The following is a 17,147-nucleotide window of genomic DNA, read 5'->3' as shown; positions in this document are numbered from 1 at the left end:
TTTTAGCTGTGGACAACAGAAGGGTAAATGGAATTAAACATGCTTAGTCTTCTTAAGAGAATAGTAAAACATTTTGAAATACTCTAATTTACTAACAGAGTTCTAAGAGAGTCAGATTACATGATCGATACCACTCTCGCATCTGTACGCTAAATATAAATCTATATCGCCAGCAGGCCATTAGTTACGTTGCTTGTAAGCAGGTAGTGTTGCCGAACTGTCTGCCCAATTGGGCTACTTTTTAATATCTTGTGATCATTTGAGCTAATTTTTGGACCATCTCCCCTGAAGAAATGTTTTATTCCAAAAATCATACCCTTCTCCCCTCCAAGTGGTGAGATTGAGATTAATCGAGCACTGAGTTCAGAAGGATTGGCTCAAAATGCAATGACTGATAACTGATGACCAACAAAAGCAAATGCCATTTAATTACTTATCTAATGGCGCTTTTCCACTACACAGTTCCAGCACGACTCGCCTCGACTCGGCTCGCTTCGCCTCGGCACGGTTCCAGAACAGACCTTTTCCATTACAAAAAAGTACCTACTCAACGTGGGCGGGGTCGTCATAGCACGGCTCCGCGAAACTGCTGTGACTTCGTTTTATACGCGACACAAAACACATAAACAATGGAGGACATTCACAGGCAGTGGTGTACTTGCTGTTGTATGAGGCTTTTTGTCACACACAAAGCAAGGAAATTGAACCGTATGGATGTAACTATGGTTGTAACGCTGCTGCCGGTATTTAAAAATGCCGGGTTTGATTCTTGTGTGGGACGGCTCATGACTCTTCCAGCGACAACTACCAATCAGCGGCCAGCAGTGTGTCGACGTCACATTTTAGTACCGGCTTGGCTCGCTTGGAACCTCACCAGAGCAGGTACTAAAAAAGTAACAGGTACCAGGTACTTTTCCTAGTGGAAATGCAAAAAGAACCGAGGCGAGTTGAGGCGAGTCGTGCTGGAACGGTGTAGTGGAAAAGCGCCATAACTCTCTGTAAGATAGTAAATAAACTGATTTCCCAAATTGCTTCAATTAGTTATTTGAGTGTGTTTTATTTAAATTGCATATCCACTTTCCTTCAATCCATTTTACATGAACATTCTAGGAATCTTAACAACAACAAACCACCTCCACAGGTTGTGTTTATACTTATTGTATTAACCTGTTACTTAGGTGAACAGAGTGATTGCAGGGGAGAAGCAAGATTTTTCCTGATGAAGCGTCTCAAAATATAATAAGCCTTGCAGCAACATTACATTCGGGTGTACTACCTATGGAGACAATTTGTTATCTCTGACATTTTATCACAGTCCTGTAGCTGTTTCTGACACTATTAACATGCTGATTGGCTTTTAGCATGAAGCTGAACTCTGTATTTTGATGTCTGTGAACATTTATTTCAAACAGCTATTTTTGGTTGCTTTAAGGAAAGACTTTTGAACTCTGCGTGCCGATAAAATAAGCCATAAACAATAAATGAATAATTTGTGATCCTATTTGGAGAAAAAAAAGGGGCCACTTTTCTTATTAGCCAATGCACATCAATGACACTTTGCCATAAATTACAATAAGATAATTAATCTTCACAGTCCCCCCTACAGAATTTAGAACCTCCTGTCTTTACTGATAGAAGATAAAATGCACATAATGTGTCTAGGAGAGCAAATTATAACCTCCAACATCCCTGAAGCCAGCTGATTAATCTCAGATTCAGCCTCCAATTTCTGCTCTGATTCCTCCCAGGGAGCATTACATCAGCACAAATAAGACACCTCTTCTCTACTTTCTCACCCTGTCTGTGTAGCTGTGTTATGTCATCACTCAGGTACACTTTGCATGGTGTTGTTTTTGTGAGTAGATGCAGAAAATAATCTGCAGTGTCAGTTATATCAGATAATATATGCAGATAAGCATACGCCTGGAGGCCTCTTGCCATCACATCCACAGGGAGACAGTTCTGCAGCTTTTACAACGGCCTCCTTTTATGGAAATTACTACTGTATATGTCTAAACATTGCAGTAATAGAGCAGTTATGTTGTTGTATGTCATTTAGAAGAAGCAGAATAGCGTGGTTTGTACTTGGTGGTGATGGCCGTGAAATTCTCTGGATGATGAATCGTTTAGTTGTCCCTCTCAGTGCCAAGACAAAAGATTTATCAGTCTCTCTGCCTTGTTGGTCCCTCAGAGTTTTTAGGGGTAATAGACCCGACAGTCTTTTGATAGAATTGGTAGATCAAGGACATAGAGCAGGGAATTCAGGAAAGTGAATCAGTGACTTATTCCATTGCCTGCATTAGCAATGACCTATCTTAATAAGCTTGTGGATATTGGCCTTTTTACTGCATGTCGGGGGTGGTAATGTCCCATTAGCCTGGTTAAGCATGCAGCTTTGCATCGTGGCTGAGTGAAACACTTCTCTCTGTTAGCATGAAGATTAAATTATTTTTTCTCCTGTCACTAATTTTTGTTATTTGTTGTTTTTATATCCTGCTTTATCCCCCTCTCATTCTTCAATTTCCTGTGTAAGATTTGGAATTGTGCAATGATCAAAGTATATAAAAAATAGAGAATATAATACCTGATTAAAGTAGTTGACATATGTTAATTGGGTATGCCAAGGCATATCAGGTGTATTTATATAGTTATCATATCATTTATATAAGAATTTGCAACGAGAAAACATATCCAGGCCTGCAGAACACTTTCTTTTTTTTAAACATGAATTCTAGGACAGGTAATAACAAGGATAAACTTTTACAATACAGTGAGGACAGAAAAATGCTGTATTTGTGGTGTGATTGATGAGTGGGTCAGATCCAGTTGGATTAGTCATGCCAAGATTTTCAACTTTTGGACAAACATATATTTATATTTTGCCAGTATTTTGGACAGCACATCTTTTTTAAGTGTAATGAATCATTTTTTTGCAGTTTGCCAGTGATTGTTATTGCACTATAATTGGAGTACATAATCAGTTTGGCAGTTAAAAGAATACATTTATTTATTTAAAAATGTATATTATATTATATATATAAAGCAAATAAAGAAATAAACAATAGCAGTGAGTTTAACCTAGAACTTTGGAGCAGTGAATTCAGAGATGAATAAAGAAAAACCGGTACTAAGAGTCAATGCTGTTGAGTCAATGTTGATTCAATTATTTTGAGTAATTGGTAGAATTGACCTACAAATGTGTAAATGTTACATCATATAGTGACCCATGTGCTATCTGTGTGGAAGTGTGTTTTCTGAAACCAGTGTTTGAGTTTGTTTTTTTACAAGGCCTAGTTCACCTTAAAATGTGTTCATTTGTTTTTTTCATTTTGGAGTAAATAATTCCTTTAAGCTGTTAACTTTTTCTTTTGCAATGTCTAATGTTATTTGCTAGTGACTCCATCTGCTCACTAACACACTAAACAGTTTATTGCCTTGCAACATCAATTTAACAGGTGTCTCATGTCACTGTAGGACATAAACTATTGAATCCATGGCCAGGGTATTTATTTCATTGTGTTGTCCACAGTCTTCCAGTGTGGTTGAGTGTAATCAGTCATACCCAACATGCTGTGTGTGTTTGACCTGTGCTGATAATAGCAGTAGCACTTGTTGTAATAGCCTCTGTTTATCACTCTGCAGGCCCCAGAAAGTCTTCTGGAGTCCCTGGAGACCCACCTCAACACTCTGGAGGGGAAGAAGCCGTAAGTAGTTAATCCCTAACAGGTGTTACTTCTTCATCATTTACCAGCAGTAATAGAGCTGAAGCATCTTTAATACTTATAGTTATAAGATAGTTTGGAAGATCAACATGTACCTGTGTATGTTTGGTGCTTTCAGGGGAGTTTAGGTCTTTTTATGTGGCCAGTTTGATCTTTGATCATCAGTAACTACTATACATCTCCATTATCGCCTGTCACTTCTCTAACATGTTGTTTCCTCTTATCTTTAACTAACTCAGAGAGGATAAGTAAGTATTCTCTGTCAACAGGAGTAAATACTAATTGACCATTTTTTTTGTTTTTCCAGTTAAGTTTTCAGTGATTCTGTAGAAATGACATCTGAACAAGCCATTGACATCATTATTATTGTGTATTAAACACTTGTTCAAGATGCACTTCTATATTTTGTGACCTAAAATCATTGGCATCATTATTGTAATTGTCTTGTAGTAGGTGTCATTACTAATATATGTGTCCTTTACAATCAGCCCTCTATTTTTACACCCAACTTCTACAAAGCTAAAGAAGCATGCAATTCAAACCATTCACCTCTTTCTTTTGTACATGTAATGCTGGAAAGTAAAGCTATGTTGAAGTAGAGTCAAGGCCAAGACACTATTACTCAGCAATGTAGAATGGATCCATTAATTGTATGCCTTAAATGTTTTCTAAATGGAATTTCTTTGAAATGCTACCTGCATGATAACAAGTGATACTTCAGCTGTCACTTTTTCCTCCCGTCTCAGTAACAGCCATTATGCTTCAGCATGTACATCGTTATTCTTTTTAACTCATATACTGTCATTATTTTTGCAGGTCGCCCACCAAGGTAAGCTGTGTTTCATGATAATCATTATGTAGTAATAATAATGATAGTATTTATTTATGTAGCACCTTTCAATATCAAGTTAGATATCTACAGAGCTGCATATGAAGTCAAAAATGTCTCCCTTAACAGTTTCTACATACAGGATTCATTGTGAATTCATGTGTTAAAAAATGGTTGAATCACATCATCTTACATAACTGTGTTGGTCACCATGTTAACGGGGGTCTTTCTCTTCAGCAGGATGCGACAGCCAACAACAGCTCGCCAGCTGCTGCTGCTGCTGCTGCTGCACCACCAGCTAAGCCCGCGCCTGCTCCATCCGGCGGGCCCCCTGCTCGCCCCGGGCCACCTGCCAGACGTCCGCCGCCCCCTGTCACCCCCACAGCAGTAGCCCCCGCCATCTCTACCAACAAGTAAGAGTCACTCAGCAATATTACAAAGTGCTTGAACCTGGCTGAATCAATAGCCGAGCATCAATATTACATTAGAAATTAAATCTTTCTGTCAACACACCCTTTTCTTTCTTGTTCTCATGGTGTAGTGCCCTTGATGATGGGTTCCTGTTGGATCTAGATCCCATGTCCTCCTCGTCAGCAGGAGGTGCCGCAACGGCTTCCTCCATAACTGGATGGGGAGGTGCGTGTTCAGCTATTTGCTATGTCCTGTCACCCTTAGTTATTGATGCACTTGCCTATCAAGCTTCTCAAACTGCATAAATGAAGTTTACAGTGATAACAGCGGAAGAGTTTTCACTAGAAATTCTTAGTAATGTTTTAAACAAAAAGGCAGACAAGAGCAGACCTTGGCTGAATTGACTCGAGCTGTAATGCTAGCTAGCTAATAAAGATAACATTAACTTCATGAATTGATTGAAAATACTGTCTCCAGCTGACTTTTTGACATTTCCAACTCATCTGTTTTATTAAGAGCCCTGTAGAAGGGTCTTAAATATGCACTTGATGGTTTCATAGCCTATATGATATTGCACTAGACTGAGGGTAAAGCAGTATGTCGTCTGCAAGATGTCATCGTCCTCCCCATGATTCATGTAGATAGAAGATATGAAAATTAGCATTTTTCTTCTATTACAGTGTAGAGTTGTATTATTAGTATGATAAAGATCCAACTGTTATTTTTAACTTAACCCTATTTGGCTGCTTAACTTGAATGTCCATATTTTGTATGTTCAAACATTAGGCCTACAAGAGAAAAGGGTACTTAGCATCCAATACTGGCAGCCCTACTGTCTTGAAATACGACACGCTATTACTTCTGCAAGTAGTAAGCTAGCTAGCTACATATGCTAACTGCTGCAGTTTACATTACAGCAGCACAGCTTAATCCATTCATCACATGCTCTTGTGTTTTTGATTTTTGAAACAGAGTATCTTACTACAGCCCTACAATGTACATGCCACTTTACGGCATGGAGAAATCCAAAGCTTGACAGGTTTCCAGAGCCTAATTATGGTTGCCAAGCTATGACTGGACAATGATTGTTAAGGGGAGGCTTTTAGCTAGCGGCCGTTTTGCGCTAATGACAATATACAGTTACGGACTGAGTTAAGTTGAATTTACTTACTGAATAAACATGTCAGTAAACGATGGAGCACACTTAAATTCAATGAAATTCACCAGCGAGTGTTTTGCATGTCATCCCATTAACTGAAAACACTATTCCATTACTGCCAACCATTTTCAAAAGCATATCATCAGTTAAGGTCACTGCAAATTGATTTTAATACTGCTGTAAAATGAATGAAATCCAATCCCTGTCTAGAAGAGGCAGGAAGGAGAAAACGAATTTAAAAACGTGTACTATATTTCAGGAAATGGTTGGCAGTAATACCAAATGTATTTGATTTGTAGTTAATGAGCTACAACAAACAAACTGGTCTTTTAGGTGATTTATATATATTAGAGAAGTGATACCCTCGGCCTCTTGATGTTTTTTTTTTGGCTATGTGAAACCTGTAGTAGTTTAAAATTACAGAGTATTTCCATCAGAAAGCTTCTGTTTCTCTTTGGCGTGCCGTCTGTTTATCCCTACATCTCCGCTGATACACTCAAAATGGCCAGATTCCAAATGTTGCCTTTTAAAGTCTAAATTACATTAAGGACCTTTTAGCTCTATTGGGCTTTACCATTGGTACATGATTTTTATGCCTCGTGCCAGTGACAGTCGTGGCCAGAGGCATTATGTTTTCCGGTTATCTGTCTGTCCCATTCTCATGAATGTGATATTTCAGGAACGCCTTTTGGAAATCTCTTCAAATTTGTCACAAATATCTACTTGTCAAAGGATGAAGTGATTCGATTTTGGTTGATAAAGGTCGCTGTGACTTCACAAAACACATTTTTGGCCATAACTCAAGAAGCCATGCACTATTTATGACAAAGTTTCCTAAAGATGGCTAAAAGGATAAAATTATGAAGTGATGACATTTTATATCCAAAATGTCGAAGATCAGCGCACTGTGACATCACTTTCTGGTCATAATTCAATTAATGAGCCGTAACTCAGGAACAGAAGGGGAGATTTTGAACATATTTCACATTTGATCAGACACTGAGTTGGTGACACTAATCTTGGTGTCCACCTTTAAACTATGGTGATTTTATAGATCTTCTGTGCTGATGGGTTGAAGATGTGTGTGAAGCATCCACGTTTTAGAATGCGTAGCATCTTTGCAGCAACATCCATATCTGAAGCATCTTCTAATGTCATGAATACAAATTTTCTGTTCTATCACAATCAGTTTAATTTAACATTTAATACCTTTTATTAAAATCCCTCAATTTCCTCACTATAAATGTGAGTCTAGACAGACATGGATGTAAACTGCAACTTGACTGATTGGCGGAGGCATACAACCCCAAGGCAAGATTTCTAAAGATGTCTAAATTGTGTCAGAGCATCTTCTTTCCTTACACACTGTCATTCATTCCCTTTCACCTGTGTCTCTCTGTCTGTCTTTCTTCTGTTGTGCAGATCTCTTGGCTGATGGTGAGTATTCTGAAGTGACTCTGCTACAGGCTGAATATGAAATGCCTGCAGGCGTTTGATTTTTCACTCTCCAACTAGGCTTTCTACCTACAAAAGAATTTCAGTCTCTTTGACACTGCCGTCTTCCTCTTTCTCCTTTTTTCCGCCTCCGTTTCCTCTCTTCTGGGGGATGTGACTGGGTTGTGGCGTATGGATTGTCGGGTTTATCTATGTAGCAACTCCGGCTGCCGCTGACAGTGCTTCTGAGGCTCTCCTGCCAGAAGGAGAATCTGATGCGGCTGATGCAGATGAAACTGCTGCTGCCCCTGCAGCTGCTGCTCCCACAGCCGCTCCTGCTACTGCTACTACTGCCGCTGCGGCCACACCAGCCCCCACCTCGCTGCCCATCGCAGCCATCACCACCACTTCAGCCGCAGACATCGACCTTTTCGGAGGTCAGTGAGGTCGAAGGGCAGGATGTAGATCAAGATACACAGCATGGCAGCTTGCCTGCAACAAACTCCATCATCATTTAGTAATTTCTTGTTAGGTAGTATTGTGTCAGAGTGTCACTCCCTTAACATTACAACTATTTTCACGAGGAGTGCTCCTGTAAATCATTTAAACTGTACAAGCTTTTTCCAAAAAAATCCAAATTTATTATCTCAATTTGAGAATTAATGCAACATAAAAACATGCTAAACCTGATACAGTATGAAAATTCAGTAAGTAACCAGTACAGTTGAAATTAGGCAGATCATTTTATAGCTGTTATGAATACACAGGAGGGATCCAAACACAGGACATGGAGAGGGATGTGTGTTACAGTAAGAAACAAGTTTTTATAGTAGGGGAGGATCTAGATGTGAGGCTGATTGCAGGGAATGAGGATCCAGCAACAACAGGGGTGAATGAAAGTAATCAAGGAGTTTGGCAACTTGAGCAGGAGGGAATAGGAGGCAGCATTGCAGTTGGGAATGTCTTGGAGGCTTGTTAGTTGTTGACAGACAAGCAGGACAACAGGCAGGTAATTAGGGATTATGGGAAACAAGAGGAATAGGTTTATATGCGAGACACACAGAAACTGAATCACCTGGAATATAAATGAGTCGGCCTTGAACTGTAGTTTCACTTTGGTTTAAACAATCTGGTGGAGAGTGGGTGGAGAACCAGAGTAGATAAACTGCAAGCTAATGAACTGTTGAGAGGCAGGTGAGCAGAAGGGGAGAGGTGATGAGTCGATTGCAGACAGGTGTGCAGGATGAGAAGAGCAGGAGGAAGGGAAAACACACCCACGCAAACACACAGAAACAACACATAAACATGGAGAGATAGACAGAGTAGCACTGGGAACATAGGAAACACTAGGAAATCCTCTGGTACTGTAACAATATCCTCACCTTTTATCTAATCTTTTTACATCCCCGGCTTTGTTGCCACTGATACAATAATGTGCTGACATGATGCCAGGCTTCCACACACCCTGTTTTTCACTGAGACTAAAACCTTTTATCTTTTGTGGCACATCCCAAAACTATGAGCCAGTTTAGTGGATTATTCAAGGTCGCACAACTGTCACAAAACACTAATGTGTTTTGACATTAACATGCTTTGAGCGTGCATTGTTTCATAACCAGTGTCACACCTCAATTAACCAACTGCAGTGTAATTAATCTGCTATAATGACTCTTACTTTTGGGATATGTTGCTTTGTGTTTTTTCTGTTTATCATCCGTAATGATCTTACTCCTAATGGCTTACTAACGGTTTCATAAATATGTCAAAATGATGAGTAGCTGACTTCTATTTAATGATATTTAGTTTTAGTTTTTTTATATTAATCTTAACACTAACTTTTTGATGAGTAAGAGTGACTTTTTCACTACTAACAAAGAGCAAATTGAGTATTTGTGTCAAAGAGAGACTTTGCCTTGTCCATCCCTGAACTTGACATTTTCCCTCTTGTCACAGAGTACAAGTAACTTGTGACAAATTGCCTCATTTCACAAGCCTGCACAGGTTGTGCACTCATTGAATGCAGTATTATGCAGCCCTCCAAAACTTATCATGTGACTGATGGTGCAGTCAGATAAATTGCTGCAGTAACTGGGCTGCATATTTCTTGTATTCTCTGCTTTTTCCTGATGCTGACCTCTCATTTTTGTTCCCTGTCCATTTCATCTGTTTACTCATCCTTTGTTCTACACATCCGTGTGTCTGTTGGTGTGTTGGCCCGGGTGTTATGTTTTGCGTTTGCGTTCCGGCTGTTTTCGTCTGCAATACCCTAGATGCGTTTGCACCTTCCCCAGGAGACGGTCCTGCTGCCGTGGCCCTGGGCCCTGCTGCTGATGCATTTGGTCAATCTGGTGGGTGACAAAACAGCGTGTGTGTGTATCAGTGTATGGGTGTGTGTTTGAATGTGAAAGCTGTTGCTTTTACTGTATTAAAGCTGCTTCTGCTTCCGTGGGAGACAGTAGATCAGCCATTTGCCCTCTGGGCCTACTGTCTCACCCCAAATCCTGCTCTAATGCCCCAGTCATAGACCCTCCTCCCTCATCTCAACTACTCTTCTCCACGTAATATTCACCCAGTGAATACTGCAGTAAAAAGCACAGTGCAGCTATTGACTACACTGTAGTCCAGTAATCAATACCCTTTGATCCCACTAACACTGATGCTAACTAATTCTGATGATTACATTAATCATCTTGGAGCCTTTTTTTCTTTTTCTTATTTAATTGCATGTAGTTTCTCTCTTTGGTCTATTATGTAAAGCTGGATGATGACTGGAGAAATCAGTGCAATGTCCATGAAATGTATTGGTTCAGATTTGCTTTCTTTATTATTCAAAATGATTCTTTACATTATTGGAGGTGCATACGTTACTAACCACAGCAGTGACAGAGCTGTTTGCAGTTTTAAGTTTATCTAACATGCTGTGGTATTAACTTTATTCTGCCCAGTGACCACACATTTGAGGTCTTATATTAATCCATGAAAAAAGGGACACACCAGCTTTTTTAGAAAACCTGCTTATTGGTCAGCTTGTTTTGTTTAATGATGAGAAAACAGATGGTCCATGTATCCCTCGTACATCACCAGAGTTTGTGATGTTCGACCACTTGTACGCCGCAACAAGACATAAATATGCGTTTAAAAAAATATATTGTTCATGGTTTTGATCGAACAGTTCAAATATTAACTCTGAATATGAGCTGATACAAACAGTGGAGGAGGAGAGGAGAAATTACTGAGAAACAATCTTATTGAATTTTGCCTAAACCATTAAATTATAGTGACTACTGAAGTTACACAGTGTTTACCACCTGATCAAACAGTTACTACCTGGTGAGAGTGAATTTTAACACCTGTCTTATACCATCCAGTGAGTATTGATAACAATTTTGAATTTGAGGAAATACTGGAGGATAGCATGAGTTAAGCAGCTGTAATATTGAAGCAGTGTCTTAATTGCTCCAGTTTCTGGACTAGCGCTCAGCGAGAATAATAAATCATTCTAGATCTCAGTCTATGGAAAGTTGAGCCAAATGTAAATGGAAGAAGACTTTTTAAAATTACTTTTATATGGTCTTTGCTCTTCATAGCATGTCATAGCAGTTATATAATGCAATGATTTATTGGTCCCATGCAGGTACAATGAATAATCACTGTAGCTATATTGGCCCATTATCGCAGCTTGTTGTACACTAACATGTAGGTCACGTTTCAAATGATATACCAGGGATGCATGGATGATTTTGGTGTTTGCTCTCATCAGTTGCTGATTGGCCAGTCAACCAAAACTTGTTCTACATAACCTACTGTACAGTCAGAAGAATAGCTCCCCAATGTCTGTTGTAGCTTGTGGATGCAGTACTGAAGTTAATGAGTGACCACGTGTTTGACTGGTTGACTTTCTTTGTGACTAATCCTCATATTTGGAGCTTCGGAGGCCTCACAAATACGCTTTTTACAGTGTTTGTTGTCTTAACAAACCCTTAATCCCCCTTCCCCCCTTCCCCACCACCCCCTTTTCCCTTCTTCTCTCATCATAACCCCCCTAACCTCCTCCTGAACACCACCTCCCTCCCGCTGCTCTTCCCGAAGACCCCTTCGCTACGACGGAGGGGAGTGCTGACATTGCTCCAGAGCTGGACCTGTTTGCTATGAGGCCTGCCGACACAGAGCCCGCCGTCGTCATCCCTTCCACATCTAGTGAGGCGCCGACCATCGCTGCCCCCATCGCTGCCCCCACCCCTTCTTCCACCACCACCACTACCACCACAACCACCACTGACACCACCACCACAGAGTCTGCAGCCGCACCGACTCTAGATATCTTTGGTGGTAAAGTCCTCTTGCTCTCATTATGCCTCTCACTGCATTGCCCTGCATTATGACAATGATGATGAAGGTTTTGATGATGACGATGATGATGATCATTGTGTTGCTCTTGCTACTGATGATGATGATAGTGACAAGCCCAGCCCCTACATCTTAGATTTATTTTTTTTTATTTTCCATGATGCCCCTCCTGACCCAGATCCAGATCATTGATCAATTTAACCATTAAATGAATCAAGCATCTTGACCTCCTCTGCAAAGCTGAAGTAACTCATTGCGTTTGCTACTTTAAAAATGAATCCATCAATTATTCATTATTTGGCGATCAAATCTGATTTTGGATGTTGGTAACTTTTTGATTGACAGAGGTGGTTCAACTTGCTTTGATTATTAACCTAATACTAACAAGGAGACTGCCAAATGTTCGAGGGAAGAAAAATGTTTTCTTCTCCTGCTTGTGACAGATGTTTTAGATACTGACAGCTGTGAATGCTTTATTGTAGCTGATGCACCTTTATTTAAAGGGGAATATTTCTCAACTTCAAAATTCACATATGGGTTTCCACCAGATGCTCCGGTTATCTTCCACAGTCCAAACTTAACCTCTAAGGCAAATCGGCAACTCCAAATTTCCTTTTATATGTGACTGTGAATCATTGTCTGTCTATATGTATTGTAAATGTAAGCCCTGTGATAGACTGGTCCCACAGTGTGAAGGCCTGTCATTATAGCTACAAACATGATTGCATTAAACATAAGTATGTTAAATATGTTAGGCTGTGTTCCAGACAGCTCTTAACCCAAAAATGTCCAACCTTGACTGTAGGCTTTTGTTACCATAGAAATTTGAAAAATAAGTGCTCCATCTGGAACCGGACAAACTCTACAATTACTGTACTTCTGGCAATATAATCAAAGTTCATTAAAACAAGCATGAAAGTGTTGTATTCATGCTGAAGTTGGGCAATATTCCCTTTTAACTTTTTCACTGTTTCATTTTGCATTGCACTGAACAGATACACAGCAGCTTACCCGTTTATTAATCAAAAATATTTGCTCTCTCTGCTTTCCCTCATTTCTCTTCTTAACTCATCCTTATGTTTGCACTGGACTTGAAATCTGAATGTACATATGATTGTGTGTCCTTGTTCTTAGATATGTTTGATTCTATGCCTGAGCAAAGCCCTACCACTGAATCCAAAGCTGCTACCACTCCTAGCGTAGACCTTTTTGGTGCAGGTACAGGAGTTGATATCCATTTCTCTGTGTGTGGAACCTGTTCATCTCTTCTGGTTTCCATACATCCACTCCTCTGTCAACTGTTTTATTTACCCTATACGTCTTGGTTTGTCCCCCATAGTGGTATGAGATCTGTGCATGCAACCCACTCGTCTAGTGATGGATTGTCTTTGTGGCTGCTTTCTATCTACGCTGTTTTTTCTACCTGCCACGCTAATGCTTTTCTTTGCTCCCCGACCTCCACGGTTTTCTTCTTTCTCGTGTTTTGCCTCTTGCTTGCGTTGGTAAATTAGACCTTCCTGCTGTTTCACGCGGGCCCTCTCCTTTGCCCGAGCCGACTTCGGTTGGAGACATTGTGACCGGTGAGTTCAGCTGCTTAACCTTTAGTTTCCCTGCCTCTTCTCATGAAGGGTGCAGCCAGCCTCCACTTATCATGAAGTGTTTTGCATTGTGCTGGTGTCTGCATGCACATGCAAACCAGTCCTGTACTTCCAGATGGTGCACACTTCAAGTATGTGGATATACAGTTAAGATGCAGGGAAGCTTTCTTCCCTCTCCTGCTTCTTGTCTGCATGCCTGCTAGCCTTTTAGTCCAGGCATAATAACAGTGCATGAGCAGAGCTTTCTCCACTTGGGGGAGCTGTCACTAATAAATCTGGTTGTTTAGATCTGAGAGTAATTTAATCTCTCCTTGCTTCTGTTTATGCTCGTTTTCCTGTTTAGACTCGTTTGCATCTCCAGCTCCTGCTGCTCCTGCTGCTCCTCCTGCTGCTGCTCCTGCTGCAGCTCTAGTCCCAGAGGCCTCCTCTCCTCCCAAAGCAGAGCCCACACCAGTTATTGACCTGCTGGGTACAGTACCTCACGCTGCACTAATACACACACAAAAACACCTCTTTGACAAAACATATGCTGTATAAAAGTGCATCATATCATTTTACTTTCTTCTGTCTTTCTGCTGGATGTTTTTTTTTTTTATCACTTCTCAGTTGTTCTCAGGTGAATGTTTGAACCAGCTGATAGTGTCTAGATGTGCTGATAGACTGTAGGTATAAGTGCAAAAACTATTTTCAGCTGTTAGACTGCAGACACATCATAGACATAGACAATAGTTGGCAGTAGCCTACAGTAACATTCCTAAAATAATTATTAGACTGTGTGTGTTTCTGTGTAGGTGTGATTTTTTTATATAATACATAACATGAAGCCTCTTGAGGCGTTATGTATGGCAGCGTAGGTCTGTCCGTCAGTCACTTGATCCATCACTTTGGCCCAGACTGAAATATCATTTACTTGTGTTGGATGGATTGCTCTGCATTTTGGCACAGATGTTCATGTCACCTTCAGAATGAGCAATAACTAAGCAAGTAATAATGCAAAGTAATTCAGCTGTCCTTTTGTGTAGGGCTTGTACATCATTTGGTTAAATGGTGTAGTCTTGTTGCTGTGTGTGCCTGCACATTTTGCACCAAATCTTACTCCAAGACATTGTACAGTATAAGTTAATTGTATCAGTTTTTTGCTGCCATTATACTATGTTACCACAAAAAACTGAGGACCATATATTGAGGTGAATATTATACTCAAAGAGGCCTCTTCCTGTCCACACCTCCTTCCATAAGTTCCTTATTCCTACACTGCATTTTTTCACTTTTTATTCTAATTTCACTTATAGTTTTGCCGTTCCCCACTGATGCCCCATTTTGTCATGGTTGGGAGCTTCGCCTCTGATCCTCTTCCTGTGTCACCATCTGTGCATTGAGCTCAGCATTGGTTTCAGTTCATTTAGGCTAACAAATAAGCACGGGAAGAAACTATAGCAAAATACTGTGACCGTGACAGTCGATTTGATCTGTCTCACTGTCTCTTACTCCCCCCTCCACCATGTCTCAGTGTGTGGTCCGGGGCTGACCTCTCACCCCTTTCTGCCCCCCATGCTGCGTTGTGGATAACTGGACGGACTCCTGCAGACTCCTTCAGTGGTCCTGTGGAGGAGACACAGACCTCTGCACCTGGAGGGCCTGGAGATGATCTGCTGGGAGGTGAGACTCCTCTGTCTGTAACTATTTGGTTAACATTTAAATGAAATGATAGTGAATGAAGTTGGAAAGGCTGAAAGGGACTATTACATTTGGATAAAATGCAATACTGCAAGACTGTGAAAAAATGTTATGCGGGCAAATGTTTGATGGAAATGGTTCTGTGCTGATTAAGAAATTATGCCGTAAGTAATGATTGAGATACATTTATGAAATTAATAATGGCACAGACTTGGCAGAACGGGCTGAATTTTATTACTCAGCAGTTCCAAAGTGGCTTTGTACTCATTTGGAAATGTAAAAAATCTGTTCATCACAACCTCCCAGTCATTTCATGAGCACTGTCTCGCCCATGATTTCACAAAAAAGTGCACAAAAGTTTTTATCTTTGTACAGCATGAATCAATTAAATAATATAATACTTTCAACATATACAATGTGCTCATGCATACTACAGACATCCTTCCCACATGGCAACATGTGTGAATATAGTATATAACATTTGAGTCATTTTCATTCAATCTGTCAGTCATGATGGGTCATTTGTGCAGTACTTACACAGTATATCGCTTCATTATCACCTTGAGACTGTAGATCACTGTGAAAATGTTGACATATTGTCCACAACTTATATCATGTAAAAATTGTTAACTGAACATAAAGGTTTACATCAGCAGACTTGTGTCTTATTGTTACATGCCCTGTTTGGATAGTGTAATTCATATTATTTATTTATTTATTTGCTGTGTTATATTGTTGTATTCTGCTGCTATTGGCTGCTGTAGTGATCAACTTTACCACACAAAGAATTTTGGTTCTAAGATGTCTCATGTACCATCTGTTGTGCCAGTAAAACATATTTAATGTGTGTTTCTCATGAAATTATTATTATTCTGTCAAGAAACAGCGCAACACACATGATATTACAGTTGTAGTTCATTCTGTTATATCCATCAGGTTTGATGTCGCCCACGCTGGCTCCCACCTCTGCCCCTGCTCTGGCTCCAGCCTTGGCTCCATCTCTGGTGCAGAATGATCTCCTGGAGTCAGGCTTTGACGCTCTGGGCTCGCTTCCCTGTCCAACACCTCCAGTACCTGCCGCAGTGTCAATAGTACCAATAGTACCAATAGTACCAACAGCAGCAGAACCTGCAACCATCACACCAGCACCCTCTGGTGGCTTTGATGCTTCAAGTAAGTGTAGAATAAAGTATGTTGTAAAAGATTTCCTTTCACATTTATTCTTATCGTTGCATTTCAGTTCACTTTCATTTTCATGCTTTGTGAAATGTGAAATGAGAATTTGCCTTTTTTTTTTTTTTTTTTTTAAATTCGCATAAGTCTTCTGCTTGATGTGTATTAATTTGGTCTGGTTCATTCAAAACTGAGCTTTCCAAACCATAGACCTAGCCTTTGATTGTTATTAATGCTGTTCTTCTTGCTGACACCTTGACTTCTGCATGAACGACACACGTTGACATGTACTACCGTCGCTGTCCTCTTTATTACATAAAACTGTTGTTCCTGCTGACTGCGAACGCCTCAGCACTGACTCCTCTCGCTATGACTTTTTTCTATCACTCTCTTATATTCTACTTCTTTTGCTGGACTCTTGCACATTCATAAATGCTGTGCTTTCTCCACCTTCTGCTCACCCCTAACACCCCCCCCTCCCCAACACGCACACACACACACACACACACACACACACACACACACGCACACACACACACACACACACACACACACACACACACAACTGACACATCTTTCTTTTTCCTTTCCCCCCTTTTTACTTCTATACACCTCTACCTTTTCGCTACATTTGAACCTCCCTCTCACATCCTCACCCCTTCCACTCTGCTGGCTCATTGCTTGCTTCTTCTAATATGTAATGGGTGAGTTCAACCCGCTTTGCATTGCAGCATGTGCAGTTTGGACAAATCTCCCCTTCTGCGTCTTTTAAGGATGTTCCTACTTTGCATGTCACA

The 17,147-nt window shown here is 40.4% G+C and overlaps 1 protein-coding gene across 2 annotated transcripts in view; it reads left to right on the top strand.

Moving 5' to 3' along the window:
* The window catches only part of snap91a (synaptosome associated protein 91a), a 48,717-nt gene that overhangs the window by 28,564 nt on the left and 3,006 nt on the right, over positions 1–17,147 (top strand). Inside the window, exons 9-22 of one of the 2 annotated variants that reach the window (XM_062422603.1) lie at positions 3,643–3,704; positions 3,962–3,970; positions 4,539–4,551; positions 4,792–4,964; positions 5,093–5,187; positions 7,544–7,558; positions 7,774–7,992; positions 9,826–9,903; positions 11,645–11,884; positions 13,037–13,120; positions 13,414–13,482; positions 13,844–13,969; positions 15,088–15,159; positions 16,114–16,350. In XM_062422603.1, coding sequence (XP_062278587.1) covers positions 3,643–3,704; positions 3,962–3,970; positions 4,539–4,551; positions 4,792–4,964; positions 5,093–5,187; positions 7,544–7,558; positions 7,774–7,992; positions 9,826–9,903; positions 11,645–11,884; positions 13,037–13,120; positions 13,414–13,482; positions 13,844–13,969; positions 15,088–15,159; positions 16,114–16,350 — 1,492 coding nt within the window. The remainder of the gene's footprint in view (positions 1–3,642; positions 3,705–3,961; positions 3,971–4,538; positions 4,552–4,791; positions 4,965–5,092; positions 5,188–7,543; positions 7,559–7,773; positions 7,993–9,825; positions 9,904–11,644; positions 11,885–13,036; positions 13,121–13,413; positions 13,483–13,843; positions 13,970–15,087; positions 15,160–16,113; positions 16,351–17,147) is intronic. The other variant, XM_062422604.1, reaches the window with a different exon arrangement.

Source organism: Scomber scombrus, chromosome 7, assembly GCF_963691925.1.
Source record: "Scomber scombrus chromosome 7, fScoSco1.1, whole genome shotgun sequence".
NCBI classification, from domain to species: domain Eukaryota; kingdom Metazoa; phylum Chordata; class Actinopteri; order Scombriformes; family Scombridae; genus Scomber; species Scomber scombrus.
The sequence above is the reverse complement of the archived record's forward strand: the minus strand, read 5'-3'. Positions and strand labels throughout refer to the sequence as shown.